The 17,248-nt window shown below is 42.8% G+C and overlaps 2 protein-coding genes across 2 annotated transcripts; one reads left to right on the forward strand and one right to left on the reverse strand.

The window, feature by feature from the left end:
- Positions 1 to 208: 208 nt before the first annotated feature.
- LOC129587706 (cyclic nucleotide-gated cation channel alpha-3-like) lies at positions 209 to 7,934 on the reverse strand. The gene is given in 9 exon segments (XM_055481572.1): positions 209 to 1,230; positions 1,668 to 1,827; positions 2,543 to 2,702; positions 2,705 to 3,229; positions 3,610 to 4,162; positions 4,428 to 4,698; positions 5,114 to 5,321; positions 5,562 to 6,327; positions 7,705 to 7,934. Coding segments are annotated over 8 exon segments (3,051 nt in total). The 5' UTR covers positions 5,905 to 6,327; positions 7,705 to 7,934; the 3' UTR covers positions 209 to 399.
- Positions 7,935 to 8,137: 203 nt separating this feature from the next.
- Positions 8,138 to 16,618, forward strand: LOC129587707 (WD repeat-containing protein 35-like). Its single transcript, XM_055481573.1, is given in 26 exon segments — positions 8,138 to 8,327; positions 8,392 to 8,509; positions 8,580 to 8,657; positions 8,729 to 8,780; positions 9,052 to 9,098; positions 9,256 to 9,357; positions 9,650 to 9,723; positions 9,785 to 9,865; positions 9,925 to 10,090; positions 10,304 to 10,578; positions 10,633 to 10,728; positions 10,785 to 10,889; positions 11,144 to 11,328; positions 11,755 to 11,821; positions 12,018 to 12,071; positions 12,165 to 12,277; positions 12,490 to 12,700; positions 13,123 to 13,464; positions 13,550 to 13,773; positions 14,227 to 14,387; positions 14,496 to 14,770; positions 14,867 to 14,989; positions 15,330 to 15,420; positions 15,423 to 15,524; positions 15,636 to 15,765; positions 16,229 to 16,618. Coding segments are annotated over 26 exon segments (3,543 nt in total). The 5' UTR covers positions 8,138 to 8,303; the 3' UTR covers positions 16,476 to 16,618.
- Positions 16,619 to 17,248: the final 630 nt, after the last annotated feature.

The following is a 17,248-nucleotide window of genomic DNA, read 5'->3' on the forward strand; positions in this document are numbered from 1 at the left end:
CAAGTAACATTGCATGTGTTGTTTTTTTGGCTCGTACCAATTAAACATAAGAAAAGCAAAAAACCCACATAAGAATTAATAAAAAATTCACTTTCATTAAGCCTGTACGCAATAATTTTAAACAGAAAGGTGCCCAGACGCAGTATTATGACAGCATCAGATTATTCGATACAGGTAATACCAAGTATAGTCATAATCATAGGCTTTTTTATTTGCAACGTGATAGTAGCCGTGTAATTCATCCCATCAATAACCGAAAGATTGAGAGAGTTTTAAGATACAAAGGAAGATACATTTTAAGATACATTTTAAGATACATCTTGTAGTTAGCTGTACAGGCAGTAATCGACTGCACGCCGCGAATGCATTTGTAGCAAAAGATGACAGAATAAGCATCTGTTAAGGTCGATCGTTGATATTCTTAATAGTTAACCCAGACGTCCCAAACTCATCCGACGATTGCTCCAGATCCGGCGGCTCCAAATCCAGGTTCCCATAATTTTCTTCACTAGAGGAGTGAACACTAGGCGGTCGGGAGCCGACACTCTCATTGGACGGCACCGACGGCAGCCGGAAAATCTGGTTGTTCCGGCTGATTTTCACTGCCGGTTTGGCCGGTGACACCAGTTCATGCTGCTCAAAGGATTGCTCGTCGTGCGACACCTCCACCGGGGCAATCTTCGCCGGTCGCTGGAACAACCGGCGCAGCGGAGCCGCAAGAAAATTCGGGAGAAACGACAGCGTACTCCGCATGTCGGAGGAATCATCACTGTCCACTTGTGCTAGCGGCGCCGGTGATTTATCCCGCAACGACTGCCGACTGCGCAGCGGACTGCGGGCTTTCCGCCGGCGGGGGGCGGCGGCCGCCGTGCTCGGCCCGTCTTCCGTGTCCGAGGAGAGTTTGCGCTGCAGGACTTCCTGTTCCCGGCGCCGTCGCAGTAATTCCGTGGAGGTGGGACGGCGCGGGTGGAGTTCTGGGTCATCGGCGGGAACGTCCGGTACGGGATGAGGCGTCGGTAGGCGTTCCATGTTCTCATCGTTGGTGGATTCTGGCAGGCAAAGCTCTTCTTCTGAAGGGTTAATGTCCGCCTCCTTTGGCGCCGGTATGGAGGCGAAGGAGGGCGCACGCACGCTGGTTTTGGATAGGCGTTTCTTTAAGCTGGATTTCGGGTCGAGGACGTGGATAACGGTGCGGACAAATTCCGGGGTCGGAGACCGGGTTTTGATGACCTGCACAACAAATCGGCATTTAAACATTCTCATTATCAATAACTTATTCATATACAGTAACGTCAGTAAGTTTTTAAAAGTCACACATGCAGTAAAATTAGGCAGTGTCCATGGGCAAATTCAGCCAAGAGGAAAACGGAACCGCTGCCTGTATATAGATAGATATACATTCTACACATCCGCACTTGTTGGAAGAAACAACAGAATTATTACGTATCAGTCGCGCTTAGCTATTTCTTCCATGAAAGATAAGGGAACTGTTACGAGAATTCCAAAGCAATTTTATCCTCTAACGACGATACTATAGTCTACACGGGCTTTCCAAGAATGTTTTACATGGCCACAAAATCCGAAAAGTCGAAAAGCTGCTCAAGCGAGATACTACCACTCACAAGTATCATCACGTGAATGTTAATCGACACCGGCTTTCGACTTACTTCAACAGGTGGTGGGAGCTTTCTTTCGTCTGTCGGACTAATTCGTTGGTACAACCGCTGAGCCTTCTTTTTCAGCGCTTCCTTCGTTTCGGGATAATCACGTAGAACTTCATTAAGATCAGCTTTCCGCAGTACATACAGATTTGAAAATCCCCTGGACCTGAAGACGACAAATCAAATTATAAAAGTTCTGGATCTACGCATAGTAAGTATATTCAACCATGATTCGAGGAATGAATGCGTCGGAACTGGTAAGCAGCTCGAAGCTACAGTTAAACTAAAGTAACTGCGTCGTTAAATTTGCATGCTTGCCCAAAGACGTGTTAACAACAACACATAATAAACGTGCAGATACGATAACTTTTATGTCTCTGATGGTGCCAAAAATTGTCGCGGCATGGAAGTCAGCCGCTGTTTAATGACAACGTTAACGTTGCATTATTATCAGATGGATTGCACAACTGCTGCCCAGTACGTATTACGTACATATAATATTTTATATGTGTAACATTATACGTTATTTATGTGCATCCAGTCTTTACCAAATGTTTTAATGCCGTACAATACATTGTTAGTAATTCAGTACAGCTATTGCATACATTTTATCTTATTAGGTTTCTTCGTCTTACTCGTATTTTGGGCAGTAGCCACTTGAAAATGTGCTGTACTCACCAGTCAGCTTTAATACAAGTCAAGAACGATATCAATTCAACAGAATGTGCAAAACAAAAATTAATATCCATCGGGCAATGCTATGTTCTCAGTATATCTGTATTTTGAACTGACATTGTGGTTCGGCGTTTTAATTTTGGTACAAGTAAGTATGACTTGTATGCAAGTTGGTTTGCGCTGAAATTTAATTGCTTGAAACCTACCTAACATCCGCTGTTCGGCGATTCCCTCCAGCCAACGACAGCAGACTGATTTCCCCAAAGACACTGCCCTCACTGAGCGTGGCCACCACCTTATTCTCCGCCGCAATGACATCCAGCACCCCGCTGCGGACAATATACATCTCCTTGCCGACCTCCCCTTCTTGCAGATGAAATCATTCGGCAGGAACACCACCGGCTTCAGCTTCAGCACCAGATCCCGTATCATACTCTGATCAATCCCCTGGAACAACTGCACCTTACTCAGCGTATTATAATGCACACACAGCACCAGATCCGTCTTGAGCTTCTTGGGCAGGCCGTCCAGGAGGGAATTCTCATCCAGGGTCTTGTGCTGTTCCCAGTTGTAGGAGAACCATTCCCGCACACTGACCTGCAGTTCCTTAGGTAGGCGGAGATTCTGAAGATAGCGGATGGCCGTGTCAACCGTCTTCTGGTAGTGGTCTTCCTGATAGGTCATCTGCGTGAAGATGTCACGGATCTGACCAATGAGCAGGGCGAAGACGAACACGCCCACCAGCCAGGAAAAGATCATGTAGGCATTCTCGACGATGTTCTCCGGTTCCGGGGCGTTGCCCACGGCGGTAGCGACGATAAAGGAGCGCCAGAAACAGTGCAGATAGGCGGGACGCGTTTTATTATCGTACACCCAGTGGTTGGTTCCAAATCCTGCAGAAAGTAGAATTTAATTTACTGCAGTTGTACATAACTACATAGAATAATTTCTCAACGCTCACTGGCTCAAACTCATACTTATCAATGCAGTAACGCAAGTCGTAAGATGGGTAATCACTCTAAATAATTCTTACTAGTCACAAAAAAAAATTTCAGCACTTTAAATAAATAAAGTGACCATGTTCTCCGTTTATGTTTTCCGCACTTCCGCCATTACTTTCCGCACTAGCACAGCTTCGAAAATTCGGCCAAAAGATGAAAGCCAGGATAAATTTGTGGCACAAGTAATCAGAAAAAGTACTGTATCGCCACACCCGATTGATTGATGGCGAGACTCGAATGACAAAATTACCATATAAAATTGCATAATTTACCTTCGGTCTTGGAGATGTAATAAAACAAGCATCCATTAGCATGGATCATCCACATCATATACGCCAGCGAATTCAACACCCGCAGCAGATGCGGCGACCGGGCTACCTGATCAATCCTTGACTGATATTCCCAGTATGATGGCAATTTGAGCACTTTGGGCAGTCGCAGCAGTGGATTGACGCCGACAATCCGGACCAGATACAAAATGTCAAAGGGTACCGATGCCAAAATGTCAAGCTTGAACCGCCAGGAGCGCACGTAGCGTTTAATAATTTCCCGCCGATTTTCTATCCATACACCGTTCGACACGAATCTGACGGATGTTTTGAAGAAAATAATATCGATTAGGTAGAGAATATCGCAGCAATAATCCGCTAAGAACCACCAGTGCTGATTATGCTCGTTCTGCAAATGATCGAAGGCGGCACGCATTGGAATTGCGTAGGCATTGTACATGAAGGCTAGACTGACGGTAAACAGCCAGGATATATACAGTCGGGATTGCGGTTCAAATGTGCCCGGAAACCGCATCTTGGAATGACGTGAGGAAGCCTAAAATTCACAAATTAAAAATACCTTTTATATTTATCAACCAGTCATAGCATTTTAGATATGCTCATTGCTTTTGTTTTAAAAAATAACGTGGAAATCTAATAAATAGTGTAAAAATAAGAATAGTGTAAAAATTTGTTTCCTGCTAACACTGCGTAAAAAATTCTAAAATTACACTGTACATGTCTAATTTTCGGCTTGTTAAATTAGCCGAATACTTGTGTATCTAAATTAACGAGTAAATAAAACGTTGTGCCATTCGTACATTGGTCGATATGGACATCATTCGGCGCAGACTGCCGCGTCGGTCATTGCGCGCATCGATACCGGTAGGCGACGGACTGGGCGGACGCACTGGCATTTGGTTTAACGGAATGGTCAGCCTTTCCGCCGGTGGTTCGTCCTCCTCGGAAAATGTGGGGGATGGTGGTTGCACTACAACTTGCTCTTTGACCTTCCTGGCGCGCTCATGGAATGCTGAGACTAGTTTATGCAGCTGCTCCTGAATCTGCGCTCCACGCTCCATGCTCGATCGTCTAACACAATTTTTCTATAATAATTCTGATGTGCATCGTCAGTGTAAGCTGACTAATCCTTGCTTCTCATCTTCACCAAGTTAACAAAAAAACACTGGTACCAAGTTAAAAGTTACTAAAAAAAGGAGCATTCAAATGCAGTATGCCTCTTTACCTTACAGTCGATATTGTCCTAAAATATGTTTTTGTTACTTATTGTTAGATTTGCAGTTTATACTGTAGATATGTTTCGATAATGTCAGATTACGACCTACTCAATGTGGTACAGGTAGGTTTCGTAATATCTATATATGTACTGTACTTATCGTTAATAATTATTACAATATAGATATGTACGTAGTCCTATTAAGTAAGTACAGGTTGCGTTTTCTCAGTTGCCATAAAACAGTTTTAATGTTGTTTACATTTAACTTACGCGCTGCTGGCCTCACTGTACGCCGCTAATGTCGATGTGGAGTACCGCCGTAGGGGGTCGTAAGCGCTATCCTGAGATACATTTAATGTGCTGTTTTCCGGCAATCTCGATAAATGACGTAAATGTGGCGGAACGTAAGAAGAACGTGCGGTGTCCGAAATTCCACGTGGAGTATCGTCGATAAACTTCATACCTTTCCGTAAACTATCTGTCAAAAGAAACGATAACCTAAGCTCCTTTGTCTATAAAAATTGTTTACAATTTTAATTAATTCGGAGAAACTGTTGAGAAATTTCCGCAGTTTGACAAAACACCCATTCACAAATTATTTGGAAAAAATAAATATTGGTACGCACCGTACCCATTCCGTCAAAATTTTGTTAAGTTTTTTGTACTTATATTTTAGATACATATAACGTCACAGTTTCAATTGTTAGTGGGCTGGTACCTCGTTTGGACAGAACTCCTTGACTGAGGGAGTCAATATTGGTAAGGTGGTTGGCTGTGATGGGGACTTTGTTGAGCAAGTGTGTGTCGGGGGTGATTTCCGCGTCGGAGATGGCAGAGTGCCGCGACATGGTGCTGCCGGATCCGTTGGGATCCATGCCCATGGCGTGGATGTCGTACACATTGACATTTACCCGCAAGGCATGCGGCAGATTTCTGCGCGCTCGCAGACCACTGGAGGTGGTCGGCTGATCGCTGGCGTCCGACGTATCCGAGGACACATGGATGGAAGGGGCCACATGGTAGCTTCTGCGCGGCTGCGGAGTCGCGTCAGCTTGATCCATCCTGAATTTGTATACAACGCTCGCAGTAAGTTCACTGGTCACAGAGCGACATACCTCCGCAAGGTGACCTTTCCCCGGAAAGTGTTTTCTCCAAAAACGATTTAAGGATTTATTAAATTAAAGGAAAACATTTTGATTTCGTAAGTCCTTTTCGGATAAATGGTGTTGCATGCAACTCGTCGAGCGAGCAGCAGTCGTGATATTGTGGCTGTGCAGTTTATCCGTTATTGATTCACTCCTGGAGAAGTCATACGCCTACACAACGGCTGCACTGCACGCCAGATTTCTTGCGCCAGCACAATCAATAAAACATTCACAATCAGCCTGCCAGTTGCGATTTGTGCCCGTGTTGTCTGGTAATTCGTTTGTGTTGTGGCAGGCTAGGAAGGCACGGCGCACACCTCGATGTGTCGCAGAAAATGCCTAAAAGTATTACACTGTATGAAGCGCTTTTACAAGTATGTAAACAATCGGTCGGGTCGGTATTTCTTGGTTTGTGTCACTGCACTGCGGGATACATGCGGAAGCCGGCCGTGTGTTGCATCAAAATAAAAAGGTGGAATACTCGTATTCTCACCATTAACCGTTTATTGTATTTTAATACATTAATGCAACCGGCAGTAGAATAAGTTTTACAAGAAACAGCCTCGGCTTCGCCTCCGCGTTTCTTGTGGTCCATGGGCATTTTATTTGAATTTGAATGAATATTTATTAGATTAACATCAGTCTATTCGTCGAAACATGATCGGTACATGCAATAGGGCAAACACGAATTTTCTATGCAAATCAGTTCATGATTTTCTCAACCTTGAAAGCATTCCCTTTCGCTGTACATACATACAGATAATTTTACGATATCCTCTACCCGAAAAGAAAGCCGAAATATCAGTCTATAAGGTGTGAAATTCGAAACAGTGATAGTGCACTGGATCACTAGTTCGGCAACTCATCACTTCACTGGTTCTTTTCACTGGAAGTTGGTGTGTGCCCAGTGGTGTATGTCCGGTCAGTAGTGGTGGCTCGATTACTTGCTTAGCTAACCGGTTCCGTTCGCCGGACAGTAGTGGTAGCTCGGTCACTCATGTACACTGTACAATAATGACAGCCCGGTCACCCGCTGACCTAACGGGCTCCGTGCACCGGACAGTAGTGGTAACTCGGTCACTCGTTCCCTAACGGGCTTAGTGGAAAATACTTTCATTTTTTAATATTATAATAATTTAGTTACTTTTGGTGAAGGTAGTCAAAACTCTTCCGCTGTGGCGCTCGAAGCGGGAGAGGTTTTAAAAAGAAATGAATACTATCTGGCCGGGTTTTCGACTACGGGCTTTCAGAATATAATATAGGGGGAAAAATGTGTCTAGCCGAACCAATCCCTTGTACTTCTGATGTAAGCCAGCTGGTGGTTTACGTTGTGGCTTGACAGTGTTTTATGTAAAGCGCTGCTATTAAGATTGCAGGTACTGATAACAGGTAAGCTGCACTCGTACAACTGCAGGTAAACAGGCTAAAACTGTATTATAGCCCGGACCTGCCTGGTGCAGCTAATTCCACATGTACCGTCAATGCCGCACAGTCTTAATAGCAGCGCTTTACATAAAACGCTGTGCAGCCACAACGTAAACCACCAGCTGGCTTACATCAGAAGTACAAGGGATTGGTTCGGCTAGACACATTTTTCCCCCTATATTGGTTTTGGTCAGTCTTTTCTGGTTTGCCGGCTCTGGTGTATCCCATTCGTGGCAATATAGATCTGAATCTTGATATAAGGATCTGTGGCTACTCCTAACGTACACTTACGAATTTAGATCGTCTTAGGAACATGGATCCCGAAATATTGGTGAAAAGGTTTTTGAAAAACAGCTCTGAGAACACAGTAGTCATGAAAGTTATTAGTAACTCCGTGTACCTTCCGGTCAAAGTTGGCACACTACCAGCGCAAGTACAATGCTTCTGCAAATCACAAATCGTAATTTTTTTAATATAGGAAGAATAAAGGATCACTCGATCGCTTGGATTTGGTAGAACTGACCAGCATTCACCCACAATATTACGTAGATTATTATTAATTTTACGATTAGAAAACTGTAATAATCAATTAAAACAACTATGCATACAACATTGTACAGTAATTTCTTAACACAGCTGGGCAAGTACTTAGCTAACAGAAGCCAGGTTTGTGCATCCGGCCATCCGCACCCGGTTAGCGGTTACAGAGACGTTGGTGCCTGACTGCCAGCTGATTTTGCGAAATATTTCATTTTTATCTTGAGTAGCTTGTAGCCAGCTTGCATTTGTGCTTTTGAAATTCTGAAAACCTGAAATGACAAAATCTTCTCGGTTGTTACTTGTGTAAATCAAGGGTTGCAACCATAATTCTTGAATTTTCGAAATCAGACATGCTCGCATTCCTTTCACAAAAGGTACGTTAATCGTTCGTGGGCGCGCGCACACGCGTTGCGCATGCTGAAACTGCTTTGCGTACAGGTAAATTCTACGGACACCCATCAGTACACGGCCGTATCATGGAACAAGGACACCGATATGTTCATTGCTGGCCGCTCGGACGGGATGGTCATCATGCGTCAGCTGGACGCAAAAACAAGTATACCGAACAACCGCAACAAATGCTTGTAACGGTTTATTCAGAGACCGGTGTTCTGCCGTTTTGACAGGAGCTGCGAAAGCCGCTGCCAAGGGCGCTAACGGCGACGCTGGAAAGGCCGGAGAGCAGAATCTGTTCAATCACCAAGGTTGCGATTAGTACTAATTATAGTAAATTTTATGTTTTTTCGCTGCTACACGTATGTATAAATTTTTATAGCGCCTATCCGGAGTATTGCCTGGAACCCTCGGCACAACATCGTCGCGACGGGGTAATTTGTGATTATGCTTTACCTTGGGCAGGTAGCTAATCGATAAACGGCTTTTGGATGTGCTACGTTAATGTAATGTGCACTGTGCTCATACGGCCACGAGCATAGTAATTTTTCTTGGCTAGCACAGACTACCGGAGCACAACAACAACACTGCACCCGCAAAAGTGTTAGTGCGCTGTGGTGGTTCTTGATCGTCACGGCATTTGTTCACAACAATACAACGTGTACAGTCAACGTCGGCGTTAATATGGTTGTTGCAAATTTGCAGTGACAGTGAGGGAATCACGACAGTATGGAAGCTGGATCCCAAAACAGGTTGGCTGCTTATTTATCGTTTGATTGTTTCGAACAGTTGTAAAGGTCACTTCGAATGGGCTGTTTGCGTTCTGGAGAAGACTGAAACTGTTTTTATTTCTTTGCTGAGATTGAAAAAAGATGTTTTGCGTGAATACTTTATTGATTCGATTTCCAGGTTTATGGTCGAATTACATGGCAACAAGAGCGGTGCAGAGAGCCGTGCTGGCGATGCAGTGGACTAAGGAAGGTGATCGCATTTGCATCGTATACGAAACCGGTAAGCTGTTGCCTTTTTTGGCAAATTTCACTTATTGTCTTTGAAATATGCACTTCTCCACATTGAGCGCTGCTGGTGTATCGTTCCCGTTCAACAAATACGGTCATATGGCCAGTGAGAGGTTGCGGATTTTTTTAGCTATCAAAAATTATATTACTTCCGTGAAAAATAATAAAAGCGTATAACACTGGAAAAAAGCGAAATAAGAATAAACATACACCTTTGGAAACTAAAAAAAAATACACTACTTAATGCATAATAATAAAGCGGCGCTCTTTTGTTACAATTAAAGGTACGGTGATGGTTGGCAAAATCGATGGAGTCAAGTTGTGGTCAGTCGAGCAGAAGCTAGCCAGAGTACCAGCTGTAAGCTTTTGCATTTTGTATTACCAACCGAAACTTTCATAAGATCTTGTTTTTCTTATAGTGGTCTACAGACGGAGAAATTGTTCTTGTTGGGACTTCATTGGGACAGATATTCATCTACGATAAAGCAGCGAACAATATCGTAATACGCTGTACGTTGTCTTAAAAATTGTTTGAAAGTCCATGTCAATGATGCATTAGGGACTGGTCACTTTAACATCCAAGCCCGAGGAAAAGCCAAGTGAACAGCCCCTTGTCGACATCAAATGGTACTACCCCAATGATGGGATCACCACGTATCATCCCGTGTTGGCTATTGCATTTGAAGACGGAAAATTGTACTTGCTACAAGGCGAAGAAGATCATCGTACGCCAGACTATCAAAATTTCTGCATATTACGCATCCGTATATTTTCGTTAATGTTTGACGAAATGGTATACCCTGACCATTTTCATAAAATACAGTCTGACATATTTACATACCTGACAACCTGAGAATTCGTACCTGACAATCTTCATAAGATTGTTTTTATTTTCCGTTACAAATTAGGCTCGTACCTGGGCGTTTTCTTTTTAACAGACCCAATCTGGGTGAACGTCCCCATGAACGTTGTATGTGTGGAATGGAGCGCAGATGGGAAGAGTTTGGCCATTGCGGGTCGTACGCGGAAGACAGTGGCCGCGCCGGAAGAAAGTGCCCAACTGATGGTGTACTCGCTATATGGAAAACCGGAATACTCTATGCGTTTTCGCAGTAAAAACCTTTCCAGTATATCGTGGGATTCCAGCGGTCAGCGATTGGCGGTGGTGCTCGATGGAACGCTAAATTTTGTCGTTATAAAGCGCCCGATTAAGGTGCGATTTTCGGAAACCGTATTCACGCTTTTTAAGACATTATCGTTGTTTCAGTTTTGCGTATTTGAAAACACGCTTGTTTACTCCTGCGCGAAGGATGAGGCACAAGATGCACTTCTGGTGATGTATAGTCTGAAAAATGAGAAACGTGTAAGTCACTACATTTCGGGCCTGACGACACTTGGTTTTTCAAAGCTGAATTGTAGGTTACCGTGAAGCACTACACAAACCAAAGAGTGTTATGTCTGTGTGGCGGCAACGACTTTTGTGTTATCGCTACAAGGGTCACGGCGGAAGTCAACCAGCTTCAGGTACGAGCTGCAACGTTTTGTCATTCAAGTCGGTTGAAGCTTCATATTTTATCGAAAGTTTGCTTGAATATTTTTCTCACAATATCATCCTGATTTCCTACAACATTTCTTAAAATTCATTTGAAAGTACAAACAGATCTACGCAGCCGACCAGGGTTTATACGTACATACAGATAGATTAATTTTTCTGGATAATCATTTGCAATTTTTCTCAATTATATTATGTTATTTAATTAGATTTGCCATTTTTGTAGTTTAATTTGTATGTGTTAAATGATTCCGGGGCCACAATCAATATTTCTTTCACGAATATTGAACCAATATTCATCACCGCCAGTGACAGTCAGATTTTCGTCGCCAGCCGGGAAGTCGTCTTTGTATGGAGCTTCCGTTTAAGCGGTATGGAATCCGTGTCGAATAAATGGGACATTAGTGAGAGGTTAGTTGTGCTCCTGATCTATGAATCCTTAGACACAAAAAAGCTTAAATCTGGGAATTTTTTCAGTTCTTTACATAACGTAGAACTTTGTGGAAGCATGTTGTGGTGAAACTGTTAACCGTTTCGCTACGTCTTCCATTATTTAACGCGTCGTTTCCTCGGAAGTGAAGTATTTACATGTAGTAGTATAGTAGACAGTATAGAGTAGTAGTATGGTGAAGTAGAGTAGACATAACATATCATGTCATATAGAGTACAGACTCTTAAATGCTAGAAAATAAGTTGTGAACAGATAAAAACAATTCATTGTCATTTTTGCACCTCAAATTTTTGAAAACGTCATAAGACAAAAAGGACTGGATAGTCCGGTAACAACAAAATGAAAATACATCGAAGAACACAACGAACGAAGCTGATTGCTTGTAGGTATTTTCACGTGGACGACGCTCACGGTTTCATTGATTTGAAACAAAAGCGGCAAAGGTTATACGAGGTAGGAGAGATTGTGGAATGTTGTGGTTCAGTGCGCAGGAACCCAAATGCTTCAGTGACCTATAAGCAGTAACTCATGTGTATAAGCACAGTTCTGATTTTGAGTCTTATGAGCTCTTCAATTTTTCAAGTTTGGCAACTTTAGAATAAGTATATGGTCCAGTAAAAAATTTGTTTTTGTACTGTTTTTCTCATAGGTATCAGTGGATCCAGTTTGCGCAATCACGGCATCCAAAAGTGTTCTTATTGTGGTATGTCTGCTACTGATGCGGTCTTCCTGTACCGCAACGTTTAGTATATTTATGAAATATAGATACTAATGCTTCGTATACAAAAATTGTTAGGCAAGGGAATCCGGCACGTTAGTTCGCTATAGTCTACCACAAATGATCTGGGAACGGGAATACCCTGCCATACTACCGGCAGCGCGGAAACTGGGTCTCAATAAAACTTCGAGGTTTGCTTATACCGTTCTTAATTGCTTAATACAAATCTGTGTCGCTTAATGTTTTGCCTCAAAATCAAACAGCAGTTTTCACTGGTCTTAATATATTGATGTCTACAGAGAAATTGATTAAAATAATGAGCATGTCGAAGTGTGTCAGGAGTTATTAACAAACCTGATCGTCCAGCAAGTGAAATGTGTGTACGCGCTTGTTGTCTTCGTAGTCGTTTGCTTCTGATGAATCACGAAGGCCAATGTGTTATGTATGCTCTGGAGGAAATCTTCTTTTCCAAGGATGCTCAGCCCGTGAAAGACGTGAAAATCAATCTTGAAAAGAGAGATATTTGGGATTTTATGTGGGCGGAAGATGATCCGGAAATGTTTGTGGTTAATCACAAAACGCGATCTCTCGTCTACCGGAATCGTGATGCAGAGGTACAATATGTACTTTTATTCTTGCATAAAAATGGTCTAAGATAATCCTTAGTGAAAGTGTATTTACCTTTATTTACCTTTCCAGTGAAAAATATTTTGGTAGTAAACAAAATGATGGTGGAATACTTAATTAAAATCCAAGTGTTGCATTTCTAAATGCAATTGACACTGGTCTTGATCCTTAGAATAAACCGGCGACAAAATTTGAACATGATTATGTGCATCACAGTGCATGCATGTGTGACCTGTATGTTAAACCGTAAAATACGAGTACTACAGTTATCAGTTATACGAGATTCACACGCTTTTTAATGATTCCTGACATGCGATGTTTAAGTAAAGCACTTTTTTCTTTTATTGTTGCGGATTGCAGCTGTGTAGTTTAATATTATTTAGTTATAAAAGCTTCAGTTATGCTGCAGGAGCCAATTTCCAACGAAGGATATTTATGCAAGTTCAAAGATTTGGAGATCAAAGTGGGATTCCTCGACGACATAATCCGGCAGGCTGTTCCCACGGACCCGCCCGCCAACTGTATCCGCACTCTGCGCACCAAAGCTCTGCGCGAAACCTACCAACTGATGGACTCCGGCTCGCTGACCGAGGCACAACATTTTGTCGAAATGCATTCCCATCCCATCCTGTGGAATCTGCTGGCTAATCGCGCTCTGCAGCGTCTGGATCTGGATGTCGCAGAGCTATGCTATATCCGCGGGGCCCACTACGCGGGGATTCAGTTTGTTGGTAAACTCCGGAAATTGAAAGTGGGTGTGCCGCGGGCGGATAAATTACGTGCATACGTCGGGGTCGGGAGCGATGTTCAAGGGGAATGTTTTTGTTTATTTTTAGTCCGATCATCTGCGCAAGGCGGATGTGGCGGCGTATTTTGGGGACCATTACCGGGCTGAGCAGGAGTACAATGATGCTAACCGGGCCGATCTGGCGGCGGATCTGCGAAGAATTTCCGGTGACTGGTTTCGCTTGAAGGAAATGGCGGTGGATAGTGAGAATGATACGCTCCTCAAGGAGTCCTATATCGGTTTAGGAAATTATTATTATGATCGCCAGGCTTGGTGAGTCCGTTGTACTAGTATTTATAACCAACTCAGATTGCTTTTTGCTGTAAGGAAGGAAATTTATTTCGGGCAGCTCGTTCCCATCAGCTCAGATACATTTTGATGTGATTTACAGTAATCATGTTTACGTAATTATTATCATTGTAACTGTAGGTCTTTTTCGCATGCATTACGCGCCATAAGAAAAGCGCAGGTGGCTGAAGCTATTGTAGATAACTCCTAACATCATGAACTGTATAATATCCAAACCCATTCATATCCACGAATTTTTTGAAAATTTGTAAAGGTCGTAATTTAAGCTACTGCAATCGTAAATGCGCGGCATTGTGCGTATTACTTAGTGCTTGAATTAGGAGCAGCTGACGCAATGACTTTGCCCGTTATGAATCCTTTTTATAATAAACTCTATTTTTATATAACAGGATTCTAGAGCAGTTGGTTCTTTTCCAGGCCTGAAGCCATAAAAAACTACGAAGCAGCCCGCGATTACGCTGCTTTATACAAGTGTTACATGTTGAACGGTGACACTCAGAAACTGGAAGAGCTGGCGGACATCCTCCCCACCGGACATCCGCTCTTAGTACAAATTGGTCGCCTGTTAGGCTCTTACGGTAAAGCAATACCTATATTGTCCATTTAAACGAAAAACGGTTTAATTTAGACAGTATCCAAAGATATTACAGAACGCATGCACGTATAATTCTATTATGTACGCGTAGGTGATTCCGTGGCAGCCGCTCGTATCCTGCGCAAAGCGGAACAAATCGACATGGCCGTAGAAGTGTGTACCAACTGCTACAATTTCCAGACGGCTGCCGAACTAGCACGCACCTACGACCTAGAAAAGTACACACCGGCTACCGTTACAAAACTAATGAACCAAGCCATCCAGGATCAGGTAGCAGGTCAAGGGGATCAGACTTCGCTGTGGAGTGCTGCCAGTCTCTACTATAATTCCAGCCTCTACCTGGAGGCGGCCAAGTGCCTGTACCAGGTAATCGACGTGCTGACCTTTATCCTTTATTTCCTGGAAACTGTACTGCCAAGCGGACAGTTCGGTGGATTTGACAGAATTTATGTCGGATTACAGATTCTGGATCAGGAGATACACAAAAAAGAATCCGATTATCTTAGATTGAAAAAATTAGGCGTACTGGCTGCGATCGCTGTGGAAGAATATCGAAAAAGTAACAACCAGCTTTTAGCGGGCAAGGTAAACCGCGTTCAAACAAACACTTATCTTTAGAAAACGGTAAACTGAAGTCATCAGTTTCGTATATCTTTTATTTATGTTTATACGTTTTATTTTTTCGATTCATAATTCTCCGGGCTGCAACCGGACACTACACTACTGCTTCGAAATTTCATAAAAAGTTTAACCACAATACTAGTGCCATCTTTAGCATTATCATGCGCTTTTTATGTTTTGGATTTTGCCGGTGCTTTATTAACATTATTTTAATTTCCTTTATTTCTTTATCTTTGAATATTTAATTTATTGGACTTTGCTTTGATCATTTAGGTTTATATCTTTACAGGGCGCAAGGAATGAGCTGTTGCAGGAAGAAACAAAAAGCGCCGACTATCCATTTCTGGATAATCCGTGGAGAATTGCGGAAGCCTATAATGTGATGTTAGTGGCGCAGTCTTTTCAAAAGAGGCTGACTATGGGAAAGCCCTGCGAGCCGCCGGAACACTGTGCTCCTATACGGACATAATAGATCCGGTGCACGTGTACTCGATGATTGGTAAACACACGACGTGTGGTGTTTTTGTTTTTTGTCTGCGGATGTGTCGATATTTTGGTCAAATGCAGCGGATTAGCTCGCGGCGTTTACGCTGTTTAAATGTTTTTCCAGCGTTAAGTGCCACAAGTTTGAAGCGGTGGGATGTTGCTAATGAAGCTATTCTGCGGATTGCCAACATGCCGAGCGTTGACGCGAGCATCGTCAAAGAAATGGAGGAATTTGCCGATGATTTATTCGCCAAGTAAGATCCGCGCGCACTTGTTTCACGGCAGTGTAGGCACCATAAATATTTCTGCCTTCCAAATACAAAAATATTTTATATAATAAATATATTAACTATTTTGCATTTTAACAAATAACGATTCGCAATAAAAAAATTTAAACCGCTGAAAAACTGTGCCAACAAATTGCCAAATTATTCTGGTGAAACATAAAACAAAGGCAAGAAATAATCATGCGAGTGATCGAATGATTATTGATGTTGCACTATCAATAATATTATGGAAAAGTTCAATTGGTCAGTGTGGCAAGCAAGCATTAGCCAGACGTCCATTTAGCTGTGATCTAATGCAAATAGCTTGTTATTTTAAACCGAATGCTCCAGTTTACACAAGGCGCACGTGTCTAATTAGTAGCCGTCTGTTGGCAGTGTGTAATTGAGGCCGCGTGTACACTTGTACATGTGTGTGTTGTGTGGGATGCAGGCACAGCCCCAAGGATGTCGACCTGGATGATCCGCTGCCCAGTCCATTGTGCCTGAACTGCGGTGAGCGGCTGCCGGTGTGGGATGTCAAATGCACGGCCTGCCAGACCAAATATCCCATCTGCATGGCCACCGGCAGTCCCATTACCGAAGCGGAAGTGTGGCAGTGCGAAGTCTGCCATCATCATAGTGCCGCATCCGCTGCCCTCAACCGGACTGTCTGTGCGCTGTGTCATACCGCGCGGTAAAGCCAGTTGATTACTGTTACACGATGCATTAATGCGTGTCAGTTTCCCGGTTTGTTTTCAAATCCCTTGTATCGGTTAGAATCGTTGTTGATGGATTTTGTGTTCCTTAGATCTCATATTATCTATTGCGCTGCATGCTTGAATAAAATAGATTCATGAATAACCACACAGAGAAATTATTCTTCGAAAACTGAATGGAAACATGAGACAAATGTACTACCCTAGTACTTGTACAGCTTGTTTAATGCAGCGACCACCTAGATATTGGTAACTAACGAGCCTAATATTAACAATTTCTTCCCTAATTTACAGAAAACTAAGTAAGTCAATAAAATAGGTGGATATTACTTAAAAAAATTTATCAACGGATTAACTTTTAATTTTTTTCGTTAATACCAGCATACGAAATCCATACTTCTGTTAAACAACGATTTGTTTTATAATTTAGAGGTTTGTGAATTCTGAGTGGAAAATAGATGTCAATTGTTACAGCGGTAGCGACTCTTTCTATCCCATTGTAGTACATGAGTTTTTTGCTCGTTTAATAGCGCACCTGAAAGGGCAAAAACGGTGGTTTGCAGTATGGAGTACGCGGAATTTCGAATGATTTATCATATTTTATTTATCGGTAAACAAGAGCTGCAGCTGTGACAATACCCTGTACAAATTTGCAATTACACGCACGATGCCCGCATGCTTTGTAATGCAAATAATCAAGGTTATCATCCGCGGTCAGATTCTCTGAACGGTATTTTGCCGACAATCACCAGGTC

Source organism: Paramacrobiotus metropolitanus, unplaced genomic scaffold (assembly GCF_019649055.1).
Source record: "Paramacrobiotus metropolitanus isolate TYO unplaced genomic scaffold, Prichtersi_v1.0 Parri_scaffold0000026, whole genome shotgun sequence".
NCBI lineage: Eukaryota > Metazoa > Tardigrada > Eutardigrada > Parachela > Macrobiotidae > Paramacrobiotus > Paramacrobiotus metropolitanus.